General features: G+C 44.4%; 1 protein-coding gene across 2 annotated transcripts in view; it reads left to right on the top strand.

Annotated features, from left to right (window-relative positions):
- RagC-D (Ras-related GTP binding C/D) overlaps positions 1–23,783 on the top strand; it is a 43,585-nt gene extending 19,802 nt beyond the window's left edge. Inside the window, exons 5-8 of one of the 2 annotated variants that reach the window (XM_084597123.1) lie at positions 7,718–7,832; positions 12,551–12,693; positions 14,051–14,199; positions 23,302–23,783. In XM_084597123.1, the coding sequence (XP_084453249.1) occupies positions 7,718–7,832; positions 12,551–12,693; positions 14,051–14,199; positions 23,302–23,450 (556 nt within the window). In that variant the 3' untranslated portion in view covers positions 23,451–23,783. The remainder of the gene's footprint in view (positions 1–7,717; positions 7,833–12,550; positions 12,694–14,050; positions 14,200–23,301) is intronic. The other variant, XM_084597128.1, reaches the window with a different exon arrangement.
- Positions 23,784–25,787: the final 2,004 nt, after the last annotated feature.

Genomic DNA, 25,787 nt, shown 5'->3' with positions numbered 1-25,787 from the left:
GCGAGCCGGTTTCTCGCGCACATTGCGCCGCGCTGCTGAGAGTTGGAAAGGGAGCTGCGCGTTGCTTTGGCTCACGTTTAATACTTTGTTTTAGAGCTCTTTCAGGAGCTTAGGATTGATATAACGTTTTAACATGCTAATGTTAATATCGAATTGCTTTGTGCAGATTGCTCGAACTTGAAAGCTAAATCGGTACGTGAGCCACACGCTAACCCGGTAAACGCACATGAGAGCTTTCGCGTTTGGAGGAATTCAAACTCAAAGAGTACAAGTCACGAAACACAGGTTCGGTTTAATAGAACGAAGGCAGCATGTTTAATCAAAGGTGATAATGCGAGTGGAAGGCAATGCTGGCATGTTCTTCCCACTTGTCCAGATATCCTAAAAAGTCTTCCAAGAAACGCATGTCTGGGCTACCCGGCTTAAGTGCACGTTTGGTTATCCTGGAGGTCATTACTCGTATCAGGCGATTGATTAGCTTGACAAAGTCTTCTGTTGGTTGCACCCGAGTGTATATAGTCTCCACATGCCGCCGGTGCAAAAAAAGTCCTTTAATAACCTCATCTCCAAAAAGTTGGAATGCAAGGTCAACCTTATTCATCTTTTCAAAGATATTGGGTCTTAAGCATAAGCTAGGCTGTCATCCACGGAAGGTATCCGCATCCATGTAACCGGAATGAGAATGTCATCAAACGGATGACGGCCTCCGTGGTGGTTAGGTGTCTGCAGTGTAGCCTGGCTGCCACTCTGTTCACCCACAATGCCCGCTTCACTGGAGCCGGAGGAGTCGTTGCAGTCTTGAAAGCCAGCTTCGAAAAAACAGGAGTCCTCGTTGATTTCCGAGCCCGAATCGCCGGGTCCAGTCCCTGCGTCCCGCTTATGGCGTTTACGAGCTGGTTGCTGCTCGCATATGTTTCTTTCCTTCCTTTTTGGTGCCGTCTTGGGCACAAGGTGTGGAGGGTAAATGTTAACGTTTTGAAAATAACGATGTTAAAATAACCATCTTCTACATGCTTCTGTTTCGCACCCCAGTTATGTAACCCCCCTCACATAATACTCCAATCGGAGCCCGTGAGGTATTTGAATTAAAAAAAAAATAAAAAACAGCAGAGCACAAACGAGGAACCTTTACTTACAGCGGCTAAGGTACATCGCGGCCTGTTGCACAAGGTTTTGCCGAAGTCACCATCTTTTGGAATGAAGAAGCTGACAAAATTTTTTTTTTTTTCTCAGATACACAATATGCACAAGACGCGGCCGCTTCATCGCGATGAAGCTCGTTGGTAATGCCGCGCTTACGGTGAAACATGCGCCTAATATATAACTGCATCCGTATGACATATGTGTAGCGCAAAAGGACAATCGAGGGACACAGAAAAGATACACAACACAGGTGCTGTCTGTAGCGCCTGATTGTGTACACTCTGTGCTACACACTGTCATGGAGCACCGTTACCGACTCGCCCAAGTTTCCATCCTTGTGAATATAACTGCATGCTCTAAAAATATTTCTCGCCAACAAAAGCAGCTGTCGTTTACCTTCCGTCATTTCTATCGATGCTTCGTTCCCATTGTACAGAATGCGTACTTACGTAGCATCAGATAGCGCAGTAATACGTACGCTCCTTGTTCTAGCGGTAGCCCCGTTTGCCAAAAAAGCAAGTCTTCTCTGTGCACCACTGCTTTCTCTTTGGCATTTTTCTCTGCAGTCTAGTGAGAGGCACTGGGGAAACAACAATCGGGAACCGCGCTTGACCACTGGCGACACAGTAAAAAAAAGATACAGGCGAGCACAGAACGCGTGCACAAAACGAGGAAAAAAAAACCGATGCAATCGTCGCCGAGCAGGTACAAGTGCGGAACGACTCGCATTAGCAAACACCTACACCGTAAATAAACTACTGCACCTTCGTGAAAGCAAAAGACGCGCAGAAGCAGGTTTAACACGCACGCACAACACCAACAGATTGCCGTATTCTGAACAGAGAAAACTGCGTCGTCTGCTCAGGTGGCACCCTCCCGACAAGCAGCGCCCTCTGCCGCTAACGATTGGCTTTCATTGCAAATAGCGCCATCCTCGCCCATAGGGAAGCGCGGGCGCTCGTCACACTAGCCAGTATATTCTAGGCACTATAGTTCCAGCAAGCTAGCCCTGAAATGCGGACTCCCAGTGACGCCATTTTGTCTTTCTGCCGACCACGCCAGTGCAACGCGAGAGTCATGCCAGGCGCGAAGAAGTACCGCTCTTTGCACAAGTTCGGGCGAAAGCAACCAAAGAAACGCGTTAAGAATGCGACTTCGTTGCATACTGTGCAAGAAGCAAGTGCCAGTGCTGCGGGATTGTGTGACGATCACGTTGCGGGCGGCGACGCTTCTCCGATTCCGCTGGACAACGGCGCCGTTCTTCGTGCCGACTGCAGTCGTGTACGTATTGATACCGCGCCTGTCACTAACAGTGACATAACTCAAGTGAGTGCCCGTGAGCAGGCTACGCTTGATAGACTGGTATCGACGCCGGCGACGGCACGAAAGACCGCGCTGTTCGCCGATGCAAGTGGTGCGTCCGCAGAGTCAGATGCGGACGGAACAGCCTCCTATGCGGTAATCGACCTCAGCATTGTGAATATCCTTCTGGATGCCGTGCGGTGCAAAACGTGTCGTGGATGCGTGCGTTTAATTACCAGCGACCGGAGCTATGGCCTCGCCGTAAAACTGATCGTGCTGTGCGACAACTGCGGTGAGATTGCGGCCGAGTGGAACTCGCGGAGGGTTGACGGCGAGAAAAGGTGCAATCCTTTTGAGCTGAATATTCTGGCTAGTCGAGCAATGCTGTCGACCGGTAACGGCCAGACAGCAATGAACGATATCTTTTCGGCGATGGGGTTGTCGCGGCGCGGGATGCACAACAAGACGTTTCAACGGCATCTGAAGAACACACTGCAACCCGCTGCTACCCGAGCCGCCACGACCGCTATGGCACAAGCCGCGCAGGCAGCGGCGAAGGTCTACGATGACTTGTGTTTTGGGCATAGGGGGAACATTGCCGTGTGCTACGACGGCACATGGATGACGCGCGGACACTCATCACATATAGGCGTCGGTGCCGTGGTGGAACTCTTCACTGGTTACGTGCTTGATTATGTGGTGTTGTCAAACTTTTGTCTGGGCTGCGAAATTGGTCCCAAGCCAAACACTGACGGCTACGAACTTTGGAAATCACGCCACCAGTGTCAAAAAAACACCAACTCCAAGGCTGGTCAAATGGAAGTAGAGGCTGGCAAAATTCTGTTTGAAAGATCTCTGCAGCGCCACAACATGCGCTACACAACCATGCTATGCGATGGGGACAGTCGCACGTTCAGTGCTCTTAAAGATGCTGCAATCTATGGCTACATTGAAATAGTCAAAGAGGACTGCATAAATCACGTGCACAAGCGTATGGGAGCAGCTTTGCGCAACCTCTTGCAGAGACACAAGGGTGCAGGGAAGCAAAGTCTTGGCGGCAGAGGAAGGCTGACAGCTGATCTAGTTGACAAGCTGGCAATATATTATTGCCGAGCGCTTCGATCAAATGTAGGTGATGTGGATGCCATGCAGCGAGCTGTGATGGCGACATATTACCACATCACATCTACTGATGACTGCCCCAAACACAGTTTGTGTCCTACCGGTGAGAAGTCATGGTGCCGCCACAACGCTGCAAAGGCAAAAGAGGAGCCTGCACCAAAGCACAATTACAGTCTGCCAAGAGATGTGGCTGATGCTCTTTTGCCTGTTTATAGTCGTTTATCAGAGAAGAGCCTGCTGCAGAGGTGCATTCGGGGGAAGACCCAGAACTCGAACGAAAGCTTCCACTCGGTCATCTGGACCTTGATCCACAAAGAGCGGCACTCATCACTGTTTGCTGTGGAAGCAGCCACAGCAGAAGCTGTGCTGCGCTTCAATGCCGGCTGCAAGCATACAGCAGCAGCAATTCTGCAAGAATGCAGTACAAATGTGACAGCAACTGGGTCCAGGAGAGCTGAAGAAAAGGACTTGCACCGTAGCGTACGTTCTGCAAAGAAGCGGGCGGCTTCGCTTGGCGTTGCTAAAACAGAAAAAAGAAAACACCGCGACAGCATGCACCCCGACTATGCTCCTGGTGCATTTTAATAGCATGAGGTCTTTGGGGTTGCCCTTCCTGATTAAATGCCGTGAGGCTTGAGTGCTTCCGACAATCCCCCAATTTTGGTAGTGTTGCATTTTTTAAAGATCAATATCTCTGGTCCTGTTCTTGCTATTGCTTTAAAAAATTTCTTTCTAGAAAGGGAATCCTGCGAGTCTCATGAAACCAAGGTAAATGCAGTGACGACAAAAGAAAATTTGCTGAGAAGGTTGTGTTGTCTTCGGTACCCAAATGGAATTTTCCTTTCAAGCGTTTCCTATTGCGTAACTTTGGCTCAAATTGGCATAGGCCATTAATTTTCGCTTCAGATCACTTTCCACCTGTTTCTGATCTTGTTGACATATCAATCATTGACATAATTTACACCTACATGCTGTGAAGTGTTTTTCCTCGTTTTCTCAAAACTGCAATTTTGAGGGTGCTGCAATTTTGGAGGAGAGATATCTCTTAGTCTATTTGTGCTATAGCTCTCATTCTTGTCTTGTTAGAAAGAGAAAACCTTCGACAGTGCCGTAGGACAAAAATATGTACAGTTATTATGCGGCAACATTTACAGAATAATTATCAATCTTAGGTGCCAACCTGGGCTTTTATTCATAAAAGTTTGACTTATTGTAACTTTGGTTCAAATTCTTCTACCACGTTAATTCATGACTAGCGGCACTCTATGATCCTTCTAGATCACTCTGGCAGGGCTATTCTCCTCATGCCATAAAGTGTTTAGTAATTAACTCACCTCCAAACGAAGAACATGAATTAGGGATTATTTTGAAAGCTATTTCATCTACAAGAAAACTAATCAGATATTTGAAATCAGCATGCAAAAGTACATTAATGGTGCGAGTTTCAGTCAGATCCACCCATAAATAAGGAAAAAAGTTTTAAGAGGGGTGTCCCCCCTTAACACAAATCTGATTGTTTTCATGTATATGGAGAGTACATGATCCAGAGCAACTAGAGCAGTAATTTTTGCCATAGCATGCTCCTAATTGGTTAAAGCTTCCAATATTGGGAGTAAATTTTTCAGTTTATGCTTGCAAATTATTTTGTGTCCTGTAATATAATACTGAGTAGATCTGAACGGTACATTCATCTGTAAATTTAAGATTGCTCATTAATCATTCCTGTGAATGCTGAATTTCATTGGGCTGAAAAATATACTGAGTAGATCTGAACGGTACATTCAGCATTGCATTTTTTGTACATAGTATTATTTAGTCACATGTTACTAATAGGTTTTTTTTCTTTTTTTTACTTTTGTGCTGTCAGAAAAAAGTCTGAAAGTGGTTTAGTGTTTGTTTAGTGGGTTTCTTCTTTTCGACGGCGGCAAAAATCAAGGCGCCCAAGAACATAGAACCCCAGGGTGGTCAAAATTTTTTAATACAGAGTCTCTCATAGCTTGAGTTGCTTTGGGACGTTAAACTGCACAAACCAAACCAGCCAACCTTTTAACACTCAGTTATTGCGTTTTCATAGTTCAAGGCACACATCTCGTAGTTGTGGGAGAAACTGCAAGCTTATTTTGGTTACAGTAGTTTTTACCTGTTAATATCCTGAATGAAACTCTATTCTCTAAAATTTGACCTGGTATATTTTTCTTTGGAGTGCAGCATACCTAATTAGGGTAGGCAATTAATGACGGAGGGCTGTAGTAACTGTACAGTTCATGCTGTGTGAGCTTGGGCATAGCAGTAAGTTCATGCTACGTTAAAAAATAAAATCTCGTTATGCAGTAAGTTCATGCTACGTTAACAAATAAAATCTCGTTAGGTGCTGACACACAGACTAGAAACAAGCATTAGGACAACTCAAATGCAAAATTATGAATGTATAACGAAAAGCGAGAAGTGATGCCAGTAGCCTGTAGCAACTTGTCCGATGTCCACTAGAAAAGCAGCATTCTACAAGTGGAGAAACAGTGGCACTGGAAAAATGCAAAGATGGCCACCCCGCTAGCATCTTGCACCAGTAAGGAACAGCACACTCTTAGAAACAAGCATTAAGGCGACTGAAATGGAAATCACGAATCTGTAACGAAAAGCGAAAAATGATGCCAGTAGCCTGTAACAATGTGTCCGATGTCCACTAGAAAAGCAGCATTCTACAATTGGAGAAACAGTGGCATTGGAAGAATGCAAAATGGGCCGCCTCGCTAGCAACTTGTACCAGTAAGGAACAGCATACACTTATTCAGTTCCTGCTTTATGAGGTTGCAAAACCTATTGAAATCCATCACAGAATGAAGTCCAGTGTGATGGTATTTTTGTCACCCCCTGTTGCCCTGTTGCCTGTTGATGGTGATGATGTCGCTCTATGGCTCCAGAAGGCTATTGCAGTCATTGAAGCCACGTGGATGGATGGAAAACCACCAGGTCGCACTACTGGATGACATTGAAGCAACTATAAACATCGATCATAGTTGAGCATACCACATTGTGCATGATGGGTTCGAATTTCACAAAGTTGCCCAGGCAGCTGACCTGAAAGAGCAACTTGTTGATGGATGCCAACAAACCGCTGCTCCATGTTGAACAAGACGTTGATTGCCTTCCTCGCAAGAATTATTACTGGTAACAAAACCTGTGCCTATCGCTGCCAACCAGGAATGAAGAGAGCAAGGAACGACATAATCTCTCGCCACCCTAGTAACAAAAGTCCGAACACAGCCATCAGTGGGAAGAGCCATGCAGACCTTCTTTTTGGACTGAAAAGGCGATGTCTGGGAGTCTACATGTTATCATGGATCGCTGTCACTGGTGCCTCATACTCGTCATCTTTAGCCTGCAGTCAAATCGAAAAAGTGATTTTGGTCTGTTGCAACATGAAATGCGCAGCAGTTGTGACAGTAGCCAACTTGAAGCTTGAGTACCTTCTGCATCTACCGTGCTCACCAGACCTTGTCGTCAGCAATTTCTGTATGTTGGGACTACACAAGGAAGCACAAGATGGCAAGAAATTTTGTTTTGATGAAGTATGGCACGCACTGTGTGAGTGATTGCACATGCTGTCATATTTTTTTCTACGAGGATTCGGACGTTTTATGGCGTTGGCGAGGTAGTATTAAGTGTAGGGAAGATTGTATCGAAAAGTGATGCAGCTTTGTGTTGTGTGTGTGCAATAAATAACATTTAAAGTACTATTCTAAGGTTTGCATTTGGCTCGCCCTTGTATAAGAACATCGGGGCTTATCTGAAATGTGGAAGACGATGGGAGACTGTCTGACGTACTTTTGAAGAGAATTAATAGGCTGTAGTAGTAATATGGCAACGGCTGGCAGTTAGGAAACAGATAGCAACAGAGGTAATAGTGTGTAAAAATCAAGAATGATCGAGTTATGCTTATAAAATATAAAAGCTCAAAACAAGCTAAAAAATATTGATGATTGCCGAAAATGTAACCAATGTGACAAACGATGCCACTGGATGAAATGGTGGGATGTGTTGTGGTGTGTAACCTTCTTGGCATGTAATTAACAGTTGGTGTGTGAAGGTTTTCCTGCCTGTCCTTCACGTCTTTGACCTTTTTCTCTACTTGTTTTCCCCTGTGTTTCAGTTTCTATCTCACCAGCATATACGACCACTCCATTTTCGAGGCATTCAGCAAAGTACTCCAGAAATTGATACCGGAGCTGCCGACGTTAGAAAATCTCCTCAACATATTCATCTCGGTGAGTGTCAGCTCCTCCTTGTATAAGTGCGGTTAGACTGTGGGATTCACTGTTCCATTTCTGCGTGTGGTTAAAAAAGAAGGGCCAGGCATGTTGCTTGAGAAAGGCTTTCACGTGCAATGCCTGTGAATCTTTAATGCACCTTTAACACTTGAGGCAAGCCTCCAAAAGTTACCAAAATGGTGTTGGCACCACTGAATTCTCGTGCTAAAACACTGGGACAGTGTAAGTGTAGGCAAAAATAATTTCTCTTGTTTGGCGGAGACCATGTTGAAAAGATGTGCAGAAAAGGAAAAACATTGCTGCATGAGCGCTTCGGGTTTGAAGAACATGAAACTGAAAGCACGTTTCTAGTACAGTCATGACTCAATTTAACGAAACCCAATTTAATGAAGATATAGTAATTCCCCCTCAGATGCCCATAGGATCCAATGCTCTGACTAGCTCGAATAACGAAATCAATTCCATGATCTGTCCCAATTTAACAAACGTTTTTTCGAAAAGTGAAGGTGGAAATGTGCTATTTTTGGTCTTTTGTAGAGAGCACCTCAAAATTTCTTGATTGCGAGCCGACGATAACATTGTGGAGCACTTTTGTCCCTCTTTTTTTTTTTTTTTACTGCGCGGCACAAAACGAGAGCTTTAATGTTCAGTTACATTCACCGGATGGTGCAAGTGGTAAAAAAAAAATGTCTCATGTTGCATTCTAAGGGCCGGTGTTGCAATTTTATGCTTTGGGTGGTTCGTTCGCCATTGTGCTTCTGTTGATATTTTCCCGTTCCTTTAAGTGCATGCTTCTCACAAGCTCAGCTTGATAGGCCTACAGTGCTACATAACTCTTCAGACCTATGAGAAATCGGTGCAGACATTGCTCACAAAGCGCACGCAGGCAAAGATCACCGACTTCTTTGGTGGAAAATAAATTTGTAGTCCTCTCAGGCTGTCTTGATGAGTAACAATTTTTGTTCCTTGTGCGCTACTGGCACCGCTCATTTTTGCTGGCCGCATTTCATTTTGGGAGCATTAAGGATACACAAGTATGATGCTGCAGTAGTTTTTTGGATACCACCGCATCTTATAATCGAATGCACCAAATTATAGGACACAGAAATGCCTCACTCGATTTAACGAAATAATTCACGGCTCCCCTCAACTTCGTTAAATCGAGTTTCAACTGTATGTGCCTGTTAAGATTTTGAAAGCTGAGCCATTTGGAATCCACTAACAGGACTCCTGCCTCTTATTAGTTCAAACTGGTAGTTTATTCATTTGATTTGCACTAGGAAATGTTGTTTTTCTAAGATTGGCTGAAACTGGTTCAAGGCAAAACCAGCTGAAGATCATTGGGCCTTTGGCTTGCTTGCAACTCGACTCCGTTTACGGCAATTATGAATCCAGCGACCGTTAAGGGGGTACGCGGGTTTTAGAATGGTCAAAATGGCCAAAAAATCACTTTTGAGAAAAACTTATTTTTGGAGTGTTTGTCCCTTCAAGCACCTGTCATCAAATTATTAACGCTGAATTCGATCGGGAAATGCGAGAAAAATCGGTTTTCAAAACACCATGAGAGCCCCAAAATGTCCAAAAAAGGGCAATTTTTGTTCGAACTTCCCGTGCACGCCACGGGCAAACCAGCTGGGTGATCACCGCCATCTCGGGCCTGTTTTGAAGCTAGTTGCGTATTCCGCAGCATCTCATAATAACGTTGCTCAGGCAGAACGGTCGCCCTTCCCAGTTTTCTGAGAGAAACTACCGGGCCGCTAATTGGATCGCAGGTGCGCGTTTCAAGCAACCTTTTCCACACCTCCCTTTGGCTGGGGTGACCGCCGCCTCATGTTTTCTTTTTTCTTTTTTTTTTTCTGCGTTTACTGTGTGACTAATGCTTAGTGCGTCTTGATTTTCAATAAAGTTCTCGTTCGATCCTTTTTCTTGACGCATCATGTTTCTGTTCTGTGTCGGAATCACTGGGGTCGTTCGCCTAAAGAAGACACGCGAAGCATACGGAAAGAAACGAAAGCGTCCATAGAACGCACAACCGAAGGATGACGGTATTGCCTAGGTACCAGCTGCCCCGGACGAAGGCGCACTACCAGGATCGCCTGTTGCGTTCAAACCGGCCTGTTCTCTACTTAGCCAGCCTAGCTGCAATATTTAGCATTATCGACCTGTCAGTGGACACTTCTAGAGGCATCAAAGACCACATCGCCAGAGTGTTCTATTCTGCCGATTAGTCTGCTGAATGTGCGAGAAATGCTGCGAATGTGAAAGAATGTATGGCATAGCAGAGCACAACAGAACGGAAGTTCAAGCCTCTAGATGTTAGATGAGTGAGGGACAGCGGGAAGGAAAACAGTACTACAAAATTTATCATTGAGGAGCCGCGCTGAATACTTTCTTGGGCTTGTGCTTTGCCCCGAGTGCGGAACGACAAGCGTGATTTTGTCGAAGTCGGGCATAGAGTAAGGGCTATGTGCTAAGCTTGTGCTCTCCTGTCGCACCTGCTCCCTGAGCTGCTCCAAAATGTCTGAGCCTGCTCGCACCCCTGTGTGTTGTTGTTTTTCATTGATGCAGATGACCCTGTGAGATTCTTGTCTGTATTTTACTGTAAATACATGCTTGAAACTGTGTGTATCACGGCAGGGAGGAGAAGAGAAGGGTTGTAATTCTGTCAACTAGAGTGGGTTTGAAAACTTGTAGCATGCCATTGGGTAGTGGTTTATTGACTGAGTCATAGGGTGTGCACAGGTCCTTGAAAACCCTTGAATTTGAAAATTTCATTTTCAAGGCCCTTGAAAATCCTAGAATTTTTTCCGCTCCTTGAATATCCTTGAATTCCTAGCGTGCTGCATGCGAATGGTTATTAATCAGAAAAATAATGTGGTGAAACCATTTGTATTTTCAATAATGTGTTTCAGTATCTGCGTTTCAGGCGTAAAATATCAGTTTGTGCTAATATAGCCAACGTTATACGACGGTTAGCCACATTGGAGCCACTCGCTCTGAAGCCAACTTGAGCCGATTCAATCCAATCCAATTTTGGCACTTTGTTATGGTGGTTGATGACATTGTATTTTTACGTCTGTTCTGCACCCGACTTGTTGGGGCTGAAGCATCCAGCTGCAAAGCTAATGCCTGGGAAATGCTAATTTCAAGGCACATGGCTTCACAGCGACGCTTACAAAGACTGGATTGCGCCAGATATGACGAGTGAGCACCGCGCAAGATGTAGGCCTTGCAGCAAGACCTTCAATATAACCACCATGGGCGAGTTGGCGTTAAAGAGCCATATGAAGAGTGCTAAGCATGCTGGTGTCATGAAGATTGCAGCCAACAGCTTGGTGCGAAAGTATTTAGTTCAAAGTACGAGCCAACAGTCAGCCGTCCTGCCTCATTTGCAATCGGGAAAGCTAGATGATGCTTGCAAGGCACACGAGCTGGTGACGAATGCAGAGATTCTGTGGACTTTGAAGGTTGTCGCATCGCATTTCTCCTATCGGTCATCATAGGAAGCAGGCCAGCTATTCCAGCGTATGTTCCCGGACAGTGACGTGGCCAAAGCATTTTCTTGCAGAGAAAAAAAATGTGCCTACGTGACGTGCCATGGTCTGAGACCCTTCTTTTTATCTGCTTTGCAGCGGGAGATAAAAGATTGTGATTACTATGTGGTACTCTTCGACGGGTCCACAAACGACTATCTCCAGCGAAAACAAATGGACGTTCACATACGGTTTTGGAATTCGTCTCAAGGCGGCAACGAGGTACTATACCTCGGCGTTTATAGGGCACTCTACATTTGAGGATATCCAATAAAGGTGCTGAGTGCGGTCGAGCCTTTCTCTCGAAAAAATTCTTCAGATTTCAATGGATGGTCACATTGTTAACCCTGAGTTACTCAAGAATTTCCAAGAGCACCTGCATCAAGCATACCAAGTTCAATGTCTGAACATTGGGACCTATGGCCTCCGCACTATGCGCAACGCCTACAGGGCAGGTGTTACAGCAAGTAAGTGGGGAGTTGACTGTCTGCTCTCCAGTCTGAGCATGCTTTTCCATGGTTCTTCTGCAAGGAGAGAAGACTTCTCAGCAGTTGCTGGTCAGGAGACTTTTCCCCTGAACTTTGTTGCACACTGGTTTCACCAGCTTGCACTGTTTCACATCAGCTTCAGCAGATACGTATGCTGAAAAAGCAGAGGCAGCTAATGATCCGAAGTAAATTGTCAGATCCAATAGCCTGAGGAAGGCTGCATGAAGCAAGACTGAAGAACTGTGTAGCCTCAACGAAAAGATTCAGGAACAGCGGCAGGAGCTCCCCTGAAGTTGCCATTGGCAGTTTTGCAGAATGGATTGCTCTTCGCCATTGGTGCAATGCATTGCAGGGTGTTTTTCAAGACTGAACATTTTTTAATTATTTTGACTTAGTGCAATACTAGCTTTATTATGTTGGCTTAGTGCAATACAAGCTGTTCTTTGAAATATTTCTTTCTCGATTTTTTTCAGTAAAATTAGTACCTGATATTGAAAACTGCTGCATGTAGCATTGTGTTGAGTCCTTGAAAATTCTCCAACTGGGCCTTGAAATTCCTTGAATATCCTTGAACTTTCCTGTTTTGAATCTGTACGAACCCTGCTGAGTCGGCAAACTTGTGGCTTGAGGTGTTTTGAAACACGGACTTTAACTGTGTTTCCTAAGTTCCTCTGCTCTCGAAACATATCTGCAGAACTCTGGGATCGACAAGGCATTCCTGTTTGACGTGGTGACCAAAATGTACATTGCGACCGACAACTCACCCGTGGACATGCAGTCGTACGAGCTCTGCTGCGACATGATCGACGTGATTATTGACATCTCGTCTATCTACGGGTAAGTTGTAGTCTGACGTCGTCGTCTATTCTGCGGGACCAGAGTCAGGCTATTAGTATTGCTGAGCAGTGATGGTTGCCTAGAAGGCGGATAAAGGAAAATAAGTACATGTCCCTCACCTTTCTGTATACAACACTCAACAACATTAAAGTTACGCACAAAACTCCTCAGTCTTTAATGATAGCAATTGTCAGAAAAAACCGCGTTATGAAATCCGACACGTAGTCAACATAAAATCTGCAGTTGCATTGTGATCGCTAGCATCACCATCAATGGCTGCACTAGCGTCACTGGCTAAGCAGACACTCAAAGCCAGATAAAAAATGACTGTAGCTCACTGCATTTCACATTCGCTGTTGTAGTTGCTTGTGCGAATGTTTAGGGCTAGCTGCGTGAAGTTGGCATTCTGATCTGTTTGAAGCCATGGAGCTGTCAAAGCTCAGGAAGAGGTATTTGCATACCTGTTTGCCATCCTATTCTGAATTTCCGTGCTTCGTGACACCTTTGTATTTGTCACAATGTGTGGATGTGACGTCAGCGTGTCTCCTCACGGTGGGGAAGGTGACTTGAAACTGAAAGTAGAACTGAAATTCGCTTATCAGTGTGCAAGACAACCCGCGAACATCTGCTGCTGCTGAAGAGACAACAATCTACAGCGACGGATTTTTGAAGCTAGCAAAGTCCGCTACTGTAAGGACCGTGAAAAAGGACTCATTGGACACTTCCTGAAAGTTTGATCAACACCACCCCTCCCCCTCATTTTGGTGTGAATAAGATATCCCAATTTTCTTTCTTCTCAGGCTGATAGGTGTAGGATGACATTGATGCCTCACGCGCGAATTCTCTCTGCGGATGCCCCATTTTCTTGCCCTATGGATTTTTTAAGACATATTTTGCCTAGGTTAGCATCCATGTAAACTGAGGCTCAGTAAGACTGTCTGATGGAGATTATCGTTTTCCTATTTTAACTGAAAGTTTCAGAGAGATTACTTCACATTGTTATTCCTGCTGGTGACGGTTTGTGGACAATATCTGCCTCATTTATATAGTACAGTGCTGCGCGAAAGTGGAGCGACCACGCGATTGACAAAACTGCGTGCCAGCATTTCCTGATAGCGCAGCGGCTGTTTTTTTTTACGATTTTCATATGGTAACCCCCGTCCATGATATGCTTTCCCGCTTGCCCAAGTACTTGTCAGGCGCGCATTTTTACTTAGAAAATCGGCAATCGCAGCGGATCGTGTGGTCTCTCCACTTTTGCGCAGCGCTGTACATGGGAACTAAAAGTCATACACTAGAGCAGTGACATGTTAAAGGCACATATTCGAGCAGACGTCCGTCCCCTTTCTCTGTGCAGCCTGCAAGCGGATGGCGAGGGGAGCACCTTTGACAGCGAGTCGGCCAGCATCATCAAGCTGAACAACGGGACAGTGCTGTACCTGCAGGAAGTGAACAGGTTCCTTGCACTCGTCTGCATACTCAGGGACGAGAACTTTGACAAGCAGGGTGGGTGAACGAGCCCCGATCATCCGGGGTGGCCACGGCTGCCTGTTTCCTTTTGTCGAGCTGCGCCACCATTTGTGGTGGGCCACTGGGGCGTATTTACTGCTCCATTCGTCCTCATCGTAGCAGCATCACAAAATGATCCGGCAGTAAAGCAGTGCTCTTATATTGGTGGGGTGAGATCTAGGAGCTTGGCACCATTCCAAAAGCATCGTACCATATTGTAAACTACTTATTATTCGCTATCGTGATTAAGCCTGACCACATGGCAAGCTCCAATAATGCTTGGACGCTGTGTCAGACAAACGCCATTTTTCAGACATTGTGGTATAAGTGCCCAACCAAGAGTGAATGCCGCCTAGGAGCTCCAGTTGTTATGATGGCAGAAAGAATGAGGTCTACCTAAGGGCTGCTTCTTTTGGCATGTTTATAAGCCAACATTTTGCCCAAATTATCTGTGGAGACAATATTTGCTCGAGTTGTAAGGCATTTGAAGTCATTCACAGTGTTTGCACGAATCTAACAGGAGGTTTTTACATAATGCATTTTGCGTAATATTTGGGAATTTGCCAAATTACTGATTTCAAGGTGAAATGTAGTAGTTCTCTTTTTCAAGTGCTCAAAGTAGAATACTTGCCAAGAAGCTTGCATTTGCATTTGTTTTGCGCTCTGTTTCGCCTACCTGATCATCTTGAGGTATCATTTTTTTCTTTGTTTCATTTGAAGTTTCCAGTACCACATTGTGTTATATTGCAGTATACTTTGTCAAGCTTTCTTACCTTTAATGGCTGTCCGCACGAGCGGCGCACCTGATTGATCGACAGAGAAGTGACGTCACCAGCCACCAAATTCAGAGCGACCAATCAGAATAGTTAAGCAGATGCCCATAGGAACCCATTCATTTGGAGGTTATCGTAATTATCATTAACCATCACTTACTAGTTAAAGGATGTTTAACTATAGTAATGGTTAGACGTTTTTTGATGTCATGACCGGACGTCACATCCGGTCATGTCTAATAACCAGAAGTGATAATGACGTCACATCCGGTCATGACTGGTGATGACGTCACCAGGAGATTCACGCAGATCTGAAGCTGACTCAGCCGGACGTTCGATCCAGGCGTCTGTGCGGCGCCTTTTATTTGGCGCTTCCTCGAACACCGCACCACAGAGCATATATAGAAATAGGCGCAGGCGGCATTTAAAATTGGTTGACAGCAAGGAAGAGGCGCAGTATCTGTCACAATTCTAGCCAATCACAAATGGTCTCGCAGTCAATGCATGCCTAAGCAGTGTGGCGGGGAAGGCTTCCGCCTTGAAGCACTTTAGTGAGCCAAAGTGCCCCCTGAATTTCTTTCTATATTATGTTTTGTATTTAATGCATGTTTTAAAATGCTTAGCCATTGTATACAGCGAGTTTTATGACAGAAGTGAGTCAAAAGCAGCAAACTAATATCACAAGGCTATGACTCACAATGTGGATCATGCGACTCTGGACAGTGTGTGCCTCATTTGCGAGGATGCAAATTTTTTTCTGTGCATTTTTTGTGTTCTTAATGAAATCCGGGAGTTCTAATGTTTCCCGTCCTTTACGCAATAATTTGCTCCTGAGGCGTAAAACCAAACGTAAAACCCAAGAATGCACATTAACAATTTCCAACTTGTTTTTGTGACTGATGTGAACATATGGCAGTAAACTCACACTATAGTAAACTGAAAAAATATTAAAAACTTGTTTATAGTAAAGTGAAACTGAAGTCCCAGTTCAATTTCCATGGCCGCCTTTACATTCATAGTAAATATATTTTTGATAAAAACCAGTTATAGTGAAGTACGCCTTGCTGCGGTGGCAACTTCCCACGAATTGACATGCTGTATGCACGCTACCTAAGAAAAGCGGGGCAAATTTTTTGGAAAAGAAAAACGCCGAGATTTTTTTTTTTTTTTTGATGGCTTTACCACTAGGCCCACCAGCACCCAAGGAAGCCAACTTTACGTAGGCTTGGAGCCATGAGGAAAAGCATCCAGCGTGTAGGAAAAAAAAAAAAGTAAAACTGTCTACAAACATGGAAGGAAGGTGGCGCAGTCTGTTCAGAAAGTAAACGAATAAAAGTGAGAAATGGGGAAGGGAAGAATCAGCCATATATTGACAGCACTGTGCAGCCGTGGCAAGAACTGGAGGCGAGTTCGCAATCCACAAACGCAGACAGCGCAAAAAAGGCGCGAACATAGCAAAAACATAAATGAGCTCAAGATTTTCGGCACGCTAGGTATAGGAAACCTGCACTGCCCAGGAGGCACGCTTAAAATTAGACACCCAGTGCCGCCTGGTTTCAAAATGAGCAAGTGTATAGTAGGACGGAGCACGCTGCTCGCCGTGCCCTGGCTGCGCCCATCGGCAGATTGTGAGTTTTCTATTTCGTGCATAATGCTTTTATCTCAGATTTAATGTTCTGAAGAACTTGGAGCTTTTTTGATTGACTTAAAGGCGCAACCTGGCCTCCTCAGCTGCCTTTCAACTTGGCTACGAGCCACGTCGTCACCTCTGCATTATCGAAGCTATAATGTAGCTATGCGCAGGTTTGAAACGGTTCTCGTGAGTTCAGTCTTTCTTTTTTTTTTTCTTGCTATGGGGCGCTTGCAAACTGGAGTGTCCCTGCACTGGGAATTACGTGCGCACTTTCTAGCAAATAAGATTAACCTGCGTTGAGGCATCACTAGTGGAGGGTAAACATATCACAGCAAAATAAAACAACCTCCCTGCTATATTAACATTCGATAGGATTTGGGAATTCTATGCGCGTTAAGCCCATTGAACGCGTGCTGTACTCACCTGCTGCCCTTTTGCGGAGCAGTAATGATTCAACAGCTTTATGATGAGAAATATTTGTCGACCAAAGAAGTGCCTCGTACGTCACGAAATGTAACGCACTATTATTTAAGGCGATTTTATTGAATGCATATTAAGAAAAACAAAGGCCTGCAGTCGCATTTTGACACTTGCCTGCTTATGATAGCGAACGCAGTTGATGGATTTTAGTGTTTGTTTTTTTCATTCTTGAAGTGAATAACAATGAGATCCGCTGCAAAGCATGGATCTAAAAGGCTCACAGTGCTAGGACTATAAATAGTGAAGTGACCACAACTATCTCGTTGATAAATTTGGGCGGAAATTATCGGTGCCCTGCAATGTGAGAACGTGGGGGAGAGTTGCCATACCTTAAAGGTCAACTCCGGTGGTTTTTCCATCATTCTGTGTTTTTGGTTGAATTACATTCCTCGGCACGTCCTGACTAGAACACAAAAAACCGTTTTTCGAAATTCCAATTAGAAGTATTTTTAAAAAGAAAAAACAGCAAATCGAAACCGAAACTGCTTTCACGGCCAGAAACGACGTCCCGGGTGACGAAATGGTGACGTCACACTCAGTATTAGAGAAACACTCGTACGTGCGTTGGATGGTGAAAATAAAGTATGGAAATCATGAAGCATTGCATAAAATGTCTGAGGTAGTTCAATATAAGCCTCACAACTTCATAATCATGCAGGAAGTGGACAGTAACGCCGGTATACTGTTTGTGACGTCAGAAACTCAGTGTTGCCGGCAGAAATAGTCTCAACTTAAGCCATGAAAACAGCATATTTTAAAGCCGTGTTGCGTGCGAACGGATTATCGTACGGCGCCCAAATTTTGTAGAATGCGCCAGGACGGAGAGGAGAATCTACAGTAAAATTTTTATTAGAATATTCGAATGTCAAAAAAACCCCGGAGTTGCCCTTTAAACCCCCTTAGTCTAAACCCGAGCCAAGAATGAACTGCATCGAAGGATGGGATTAGTATTGGTGATGGTTAACAGAAAAAAACATCAGTGCGAAATTGACACAAAAAAGTTGCTATGCTTTGTTCCTTGCACAGAATGAAAATTGCTGCAGGCACCATTTACCTGTCTGATGTGTGTGACTATACATTGACGTACCCCCCCTAACTCCTCCATCCACCCTGTGCGCCGACTGCGACTAGAGATCGGTGTATATAGACTATTTCATGCCCAAAAAATACTCCAGCAACCATGGTGAGTTAGCAGCATAAGTGCTCTACTACAATCATTCATCGTGAAGCAGCTAGATTGTACAGCGTGATATTTACAATAGGCAAGTTGTTCTGGATTGAACATGAAGAATATCTACCTACAAATTTGTACGTGTGCTAAAACAAATATTGGCATGAATGTTTTCAGCGATCCGTCAGCCACCAAACTCAAATATCCAAGTTAAACGCATAAAGTGCTTTCTGTCCTCCTGAAGCAATACGTCTTTTATTCGAAGCAAACAACAAATGAATTAATTGGTTAATAGGGGAGGTGTTTTCAAGCACGGCTCTTTTATTGACCCATTGGAAAAGTGTAAGGGTCACTAGGGATTTGCGATAGTTAAAATCAGGAAGACGTCTGAAAGCATGCCGGTTAGGGCATTACACGACTCTTTGCACTTCCGACAAAATAGTGCGCATTTGGTTACGTGGTTAACTCTTGGTTTTTCATCTATAGATGATTGCAATATGCACATCAGGATGCCACTTACTTTCGCCCTTTGTTGACTTTGAGTTGCCATCCATTTTGCAACGGCTCCACTCAAGTGCACGAGCAACGCTCAACGATCCAGTGCTCGCGTGTGAACCTCAAGCTCATGCCCCATCTAAAAGGCGCCCTTCACAAGTTTTCATCAGATTGCGCAAATGATAAAAGCGAATAAACAGAACTTTATATGTACGCTACGGAAGGCGAAGCCACGTTATGAAGCGTTATAAGTAGCGCACAAACGACGAGCTCAGCAGTCCTCCGTAGTCATCCAGTATCCTGAATTCAGCTGAGTTCTATCGCCACTGTGTTTTGTACCAGTGTGTTTGAATAGAATACAGATCAATCTTTTTATCGTAACTGAGCACTTCTAAACTCAGCAGCATGCCTTTAGTTTCGCTATAAATTAGCCACTCTTCAGCGCCTTCAGCTGCGGCAGTCTCAGTCGTTCTACCAAGACAGTGGCGTGATAGCGCCTTCGTCACAAGCGAAACTGCTTCACGCTTCTGTGTTGCCATTTTGGGTGACAGAGCCAAAGGACTCGCGGAGTGCAACGAGCGCGCACAGGTCTGTTGGAGTGGTAGAGGCATGGCAGGGGCTCGCGCATGACGAGGCAATGGGGATCACATGCCTGTCAGCCATTGCATGGCCGGACTCTAGTGGTGGCCTCCGAGGTCATCGCGCGGCGGGAGGGTAACCTGCGAGGTTCTGCGGCGGGCGGTCCAACCGATTGAAAAATTGTGTTTCTTGAAGTTTTTTCTAGCTCCTTCACGCATTTCTTTGCCATTTCAATGTAAAAAACCGGCTTCTTTATAATCAGTCGAGCATCAAATTTTGAATTTTTTGTTTCATTGTACAGAATAAGAAATGAAGCATAGACCAACCAAACTTTGATATTAGTTCGTCTTATCCAATATTCACTGTACCAGTGTTTGTTACAGCGAGGTTCGACCTGTGAGCAAGAAAAACCCAATTTTACAAAGTAAAAGAAATAAAATGCAAAATGAACTTACTAAAGATATAACCTTACCTAAAACAACAAATAAATAGAATAAGTTACCCCAGGAAGTCGTTTTTCTCCCCCACTGTAATGTCAAACGACGCTATTGGTAATGTGATAAATAAATATAAACACTTTAGGCCAGATATTCAGTATTGATATGTACACAAGTTTTCATCTTGATGTGGTGTACTGTCTCGTATAGGCTGGCGCGATCACTCGTGGCTCGACTTACTCGGGCTCACTCATGCTCACATTCAGATCGTAATTGAGTCCGAGCTCAGGTCATGATGTGTTTTCGTCACAGTTGTATGCACCTTTTTTTTTTTTTTTTTTTTCATGATTTACTGACAGCAGAGGGGAGGATAGATTCATCGTTACAAAAATTGAAGGATGCTTGCTGGCACAATGGCTCGGGGCGACGTCTCTTGGTGGCAGGAAAAGAGAATTCTGTGGAAAGCCTTCCTGTGTGCGCTTCCTGGCATATTTTGTGCATTTTGCTCATAACGAATGTTGCCACTTGTATATATTACTTAAGATGGATAGAGGCCTATTCATTCCCTTTCTGACTTTTTGTTTGTCTGCTGACAGCATTTAATATTAAACTTTGGTTGTAACTGATATCAAAGTAAAAATCACATGTGGTGCTTCACTGACAAGAAAAACAATCATCTGAACTAAAGCACAAAGAGTGAAGCCTAATTACTGTGCTCAGGGCCACTTGGGCTAAAGAAATTGCTCAGGTCAGTGAGACCAATTGACCCTTGAATCCAAATCAGTGAGCCATATAGGTATGAGATATCCATGAGTCATGAGTTGAGTTCAAGGTGAGCCCAAAGGAGGCGTGAGTTGAACTGTATCAAAATGAGCGAGTCTGGATGAGTTGTGAGTTGAGTGAGTGAGTTCAGATAAGCCGGGAGTTTCAACGAGTGGTTGACTCTGGATCAGTCGTGAGTCTATTCAAGTTTTAGCTCACGAGTTCAACAAGCCCGAGCATGTATGAGTCGCCATGTATGCCATGCATCTATGAGTACCATGCTATTAGTTACTTACAGAAACCCCGGGAGCAGCACTCACGACGAACAGGCAGCTCCACGAGTGAGCACCGGAAGATTTTCATAGTGAGACGCGCGGCCGCCTAGGCAGGGCGCGTGCTTGAAAAAGGCGGCTTGCGCACCGAAACAGTGGCAGTTTCAGCCAGCTCGAGCGACGTAGCGAAGCACAAACAATGCAAGAGCCACATGACACAAGGCAGAGAGACAAGGACGAGCCCTGGCTACCCGCTGGGCATTTATTTCTAGGCTGGAAACACGAGAAACGGAAGACAGAAGAAGCACGTGCAGTTGGAAAAGGCCGAGCAAAAAACAATAAAGGTGGGTGGGTGGGGGGCGTAAAAAACACGGTAAAATTGTAAAAAAATAGAAAAAACATTTGTGGTGAACACCCCTCCTCCCAAGTGTGGCACAGCTTCACAAAGGCCAACCTAGAACGCTCCAAGCTGGGGTAGCTGAGAAAAAAAAAAAAAAGCTGCGGGGAGTCGAGCAGTCGAGAAGGATGGAACGAGTGTGGGAGAATAGGAATGAATGAAGCTGGAGTCGAAGATGAGAAAAAAGCCAAGTGACAAGCCTGAAAACTCGAGAACGCAATTACCGGGGCCTGAAAATGCCGCAGGCACTTATACTGCGCAGACAGCTTTTGAAGAACTTTAGCTGTTTTCTGGTGAGGTGATTACCACTTTTCTCGACGATAAAGGAAAGGATGGCAGATGGCACGTGGTCTCTGATACAGCGGCACAGCTATGAGAATGGAAACTCCCCAGCACGGCACAAGTGATCTACAGTTTCTAATACACATGCATGTCTTCCTCTCTGTCACATGTCAGAATTGTAGTATGCCTAATTTTCTTTTTCGTTCAAAGAAGTCCTGCATCATCCCGACTTGAATGCTAACTTTCTTTTTTTTTCTGAACGATCCTTATTGCCTCTAAAGAGGGAATAAGGTACTTTCAAGTCCTCTGCCTTAAAATTAAGGTTTGACAGGGGAGGGTAACAGGTGGCAGCCAGCCGCTCGACAACTTGTTTGGAGCAGGATGGCATGCAGTGAATGCAAGATCTGTTCAGATCTTGCATTCTGAATGTTATGACTGAATGAATGACTGAATGAATAAATGAATGAATGAATGAATTTGAAAAAAAATATATATATATATATATATATTTTTTTACTTATTTTGTACTATAGTCTCTATTGAGCAGTATGGCTCAGAAACAGTTCATCATTCGATGTTCAACAGCTCAGTTGACATCGAAATGTCATTAACATAACTAAATGAATAAAGCGTATAGAATGGCAGGCAAGGGCTTTATGAATCAAATCTACAGAGGAGGGCGAAGCGGACAGCGAAGGATGGCGAGAAAAAAAAAACCATCAGGCTGGGGGACGGACAAAGGAAACCGCCCAAGAGGAGAAGAAAAGTAGCGCCATAAGCGTGGAAGGAAAGGGTGTGGAAAGAAAAAAAGGAACAAGCTGAGAGGGAGTAAAAAAAATAATGAAAGCAAGCAAAATAAAAAGTTGCCGAGCCAAATTCGTGATAAGCGTAAGACGTAAAAAATGCGCAATTAAAACGCTCCGTTCCCATTGATTACTCTCTGCATTGTACTGGTGCTTATGCAAGCTATCGTAGACAGGGAAATATACACCACAGGACAGCTTAAATAAAAATTATGCAATGAACAACTGCATCAACGAGCGCGGCCCACTGGGCGCACACGGTGGTCCCAGTAGCGCTGATGCCTATGAGTTGCCCAATTTTTTAAAATATATATATTTTTTTGCGGGTTGCGAAAGAATGCTAATGCAAGTGAAGGTAGTGTGTCCCCTTTCGGGAAAAATGCTTCGTGGTAAATCTGGGCGCGGCAATACCTGGCATGATTGCCAGCTCACTGCTCGTTGGAAAGCAGCGATCCAAACTTAGCGTCGCTTGGCTTCGTAAAGCTTATTCAGTGACGTGAAAGATATTTTATCAGGCCAGTGTAAATGTGTGCAACAGCAGCAATCCAGGGACTGCAACCTAGCAATCCATTTATGACCATAGAATGCCACGAATCGAAAGAATGAACGACGAGTGTGCCCCACGCACAGCAGATCACCGCGTCTCCCTACCAAACTGTTCTTCCTTCCGCGAGTTACTCCTGCTCGATGCCTATTAGTATTGTAATAGGGCGTTTATTGACGCTCAGATGGAGAGCTGTGAGGAGAGGACCTTGCAACGGCGAGCCCAGCGTACTTCTTCTTTGTCTTCGTCGCACAACGCACTGGTGCATGTCGATGGCTGAAGTGCTGACTATCACAGTACAGTATGTACAATCACGTACTAGTTTGAGTGAGCCCTCAGGTTGAGAAAAAAAATTTTTAGTACATGTGAGTAAATACTTTCGACTTTGCTGAGATAAGAATCTCGAAACGGCACAAATTTTTGTGGTGTGTGTACCAAGCCTACTAACGACAGCACGGTGCCTCTTTGCAGGGCTCATTGACTACAACTTCCAGTGCTTCCGTCAGGCCATCCACGAAGTGTTTGAAGTGCAGTGCCGCACATCGCAAGCATCCGGGACACCAGGCTACAACAGTTCGGCAGACCTGAACCTCAGCAATGGCTACCCGGAGGCCCGATGAGCTTGTCCAAACCTACCGCCTTCTTTCCCCTAAACCTGCCACCTTTCTCGTGTACATAAGCCCTTTGCTGCTTGGTGGATCACAGACAGGTCGCGGAGAGTCGACGATGAGGACACCCCCCCCCTCCAAAACATCTAGCCTGCCGACCCCCGTAGGTACCAAGACCTCACACGTGCACTGTGGAGCACACGTATTGAAGCTTTAAGAGGAAACGTTTTAACTCATGCGACCCCCCTCCTTTCTTCCTCTCCTTTTTTTTTTTTTTTTTTCTGTGTGTTCCGTCGGCTATTAAGTTATGGGATTTGTGTTAGTTGAATAAAAAAAAATACTATGTTTCATTACAAGGTGCTGTGTGTCTTGCTGTTTGTGCTGGCATGTTAGTCCACACACTGAGATTTTTGAGTTGATGCATGCATTCTTGTGGATTACACAATTGGTGCATTCTGGCTGAAAAGTAATTTTGGTTGAAAATGTGATTGCGATATTGAGACTGCACATTTTTTACCACGTGCCGATAGCTCACCGAGTTAATGGATTTGCACCAATTTAAGAAAAATGTTTATTGCCTACCCCATTCATGCAGTATGTTCAGTTTGTTATGCAGTAATATGACAGTGAAGATGGCTAAATATTTGCGAAAATTCGGAGCTTCTAGTTTTCTTGCGTGCTTGTTCTTTCGGATTTTTTTTGTGGTACCGCGACATATGTAATCATTGTCCGGCGAGAGTATGGAGCATCAGAATGGGCACAAAGCTGCTTTCTTCTTCCTCCACCAAAGTGGCCATCAAAAGTTTACGTAAAATGATTTTTTCTCAAGTTTTCTTTTTCAGACGTTTTTGTGATCCCCAGCGAGTCCAAGAAATCTGTCGTCAACTGTTCCTTGTGTTGAGCGTACAAGAGAAGGCACCATTTGGTGGAATACATAGTTATATTCCATTGAAACATTGGGCCATAATTTCATTGAAATGAAATATGAACTAAACATTATGAAATAAGTTACATTCAATACACACGAGTTCAGGTCATGTGAGCCGTGAAATGACTGGGGTACAATCACGAGAGTGAGATGGCGAACTAGTGGGCATTTCATTATGAAAACGATGTCTTCTTCGTGTGTCTTCTGTGTTCCTCCATTTTGTCGTTTTTTTTCTGCTGTCTGCGCAATGCAGTATAACTGCTGGTTATTCATGTTTGCGATTTCAGCTCTTGGGAAGGCTTGTGGAAGAGGTTACGCACATCGGACCATAATGAACAAAGCAGCAGCCATCCTGGAGCTTTTTTTTTCACGTCACCTCATATTGCTTGACATCACAGCTGTCGCTTGGCAATTGAAACAAAACAGCATTGGAGCAAAAAATTCAGTTATAAACTATTTACCACTTTCTCGTGCTATCCACATGGTGTCCATTTTTTGTAATGTGCTATGCATAGTTGCAAGGACAGAAACAAAAAACTAAAATGCAGTTGTTGTACTTCTTTAAAGAGAAACGTGGGGCTAAAGGGCTAGCTTTCGAACTTTCGCGCCAGTCTTTATAGAATTTTCAGGGTTGGCTTTTCTTCCCTTATTAGATTATATTCCAAGTTTCATCACCTTAGCACAAATACAGTTATAGCTGTATAATAAGTAGAGACCGGATTTTAGGCAAATGCCTATTTTTTTCAACGCTTCGTAGGCACACCATTTTTACATATGAGCACGAATTAGGTGTTGACAATATGTTTAATACTCTTTTTATAGTGCCTATAAATGTCTATTTCCGATGTCAGTGCCTAAAAATGCCCTATTTTACAGAAAAGGGGCTCAAACAATAGAGTAAATGACTCAAACAATGTTGATTTAATGCTTGCATGAAGGCCACTCTTCCGGCGTCACTCCCGCGCCATATTCCCTCGATCATTAAATCTAAATGGTTTCTTCGCTCTTTGCCAGATGGCGCAATGTCCCTGTAAACATACTGCTAACAAAAGCACCAGAAGCGGCGCTGGCGCATCCCGAGTTGACGCATCATGCCTTGTTAGTCGTTATTTTCAAGTGGTAAGGGACCTGCACCGGGCTTCTCAGCCATGCCGAAAGGAAAGACCTCAAAGAGCGCATTGATTCGGCAATGGACTACTGATTCCCCATGCTGGTGAAACTGTCTTCTGCCAATCATGCGGAAAGAAGGTGAGCACGTGTAACAGACGTGTTTTATGGAATCATTTATTGGAATCATCCGAAATTTGTAAAGCATTCCACTGCAGCTCCTCGCCACATTTATTTTACCGCGTGCCGCTAATTCAAGTAGATTGTCCGTGTTTTTATAAAATTTGCGTATTGCTCTCGTACATATTGTGGCA

This window comes from Amblyomma maculatum, chromosome 1 (genome assembly GCF_055883805.1).
Source record: "Amblyomma maculatum isolate TAMU_Amacu chromosome 1, ASM5588380v1, whole genome shotgun sequence".
NCBI classification, from domain to species: Eukaryota; Metazoa; Arthropoda; class Arachnida; order Ixodida; family Ixodidae; genus Amblyomma; species Amblyomma maculatum.
This window is presented reverse-complemented; position numbering and strand designations above follow the sequence as displayed.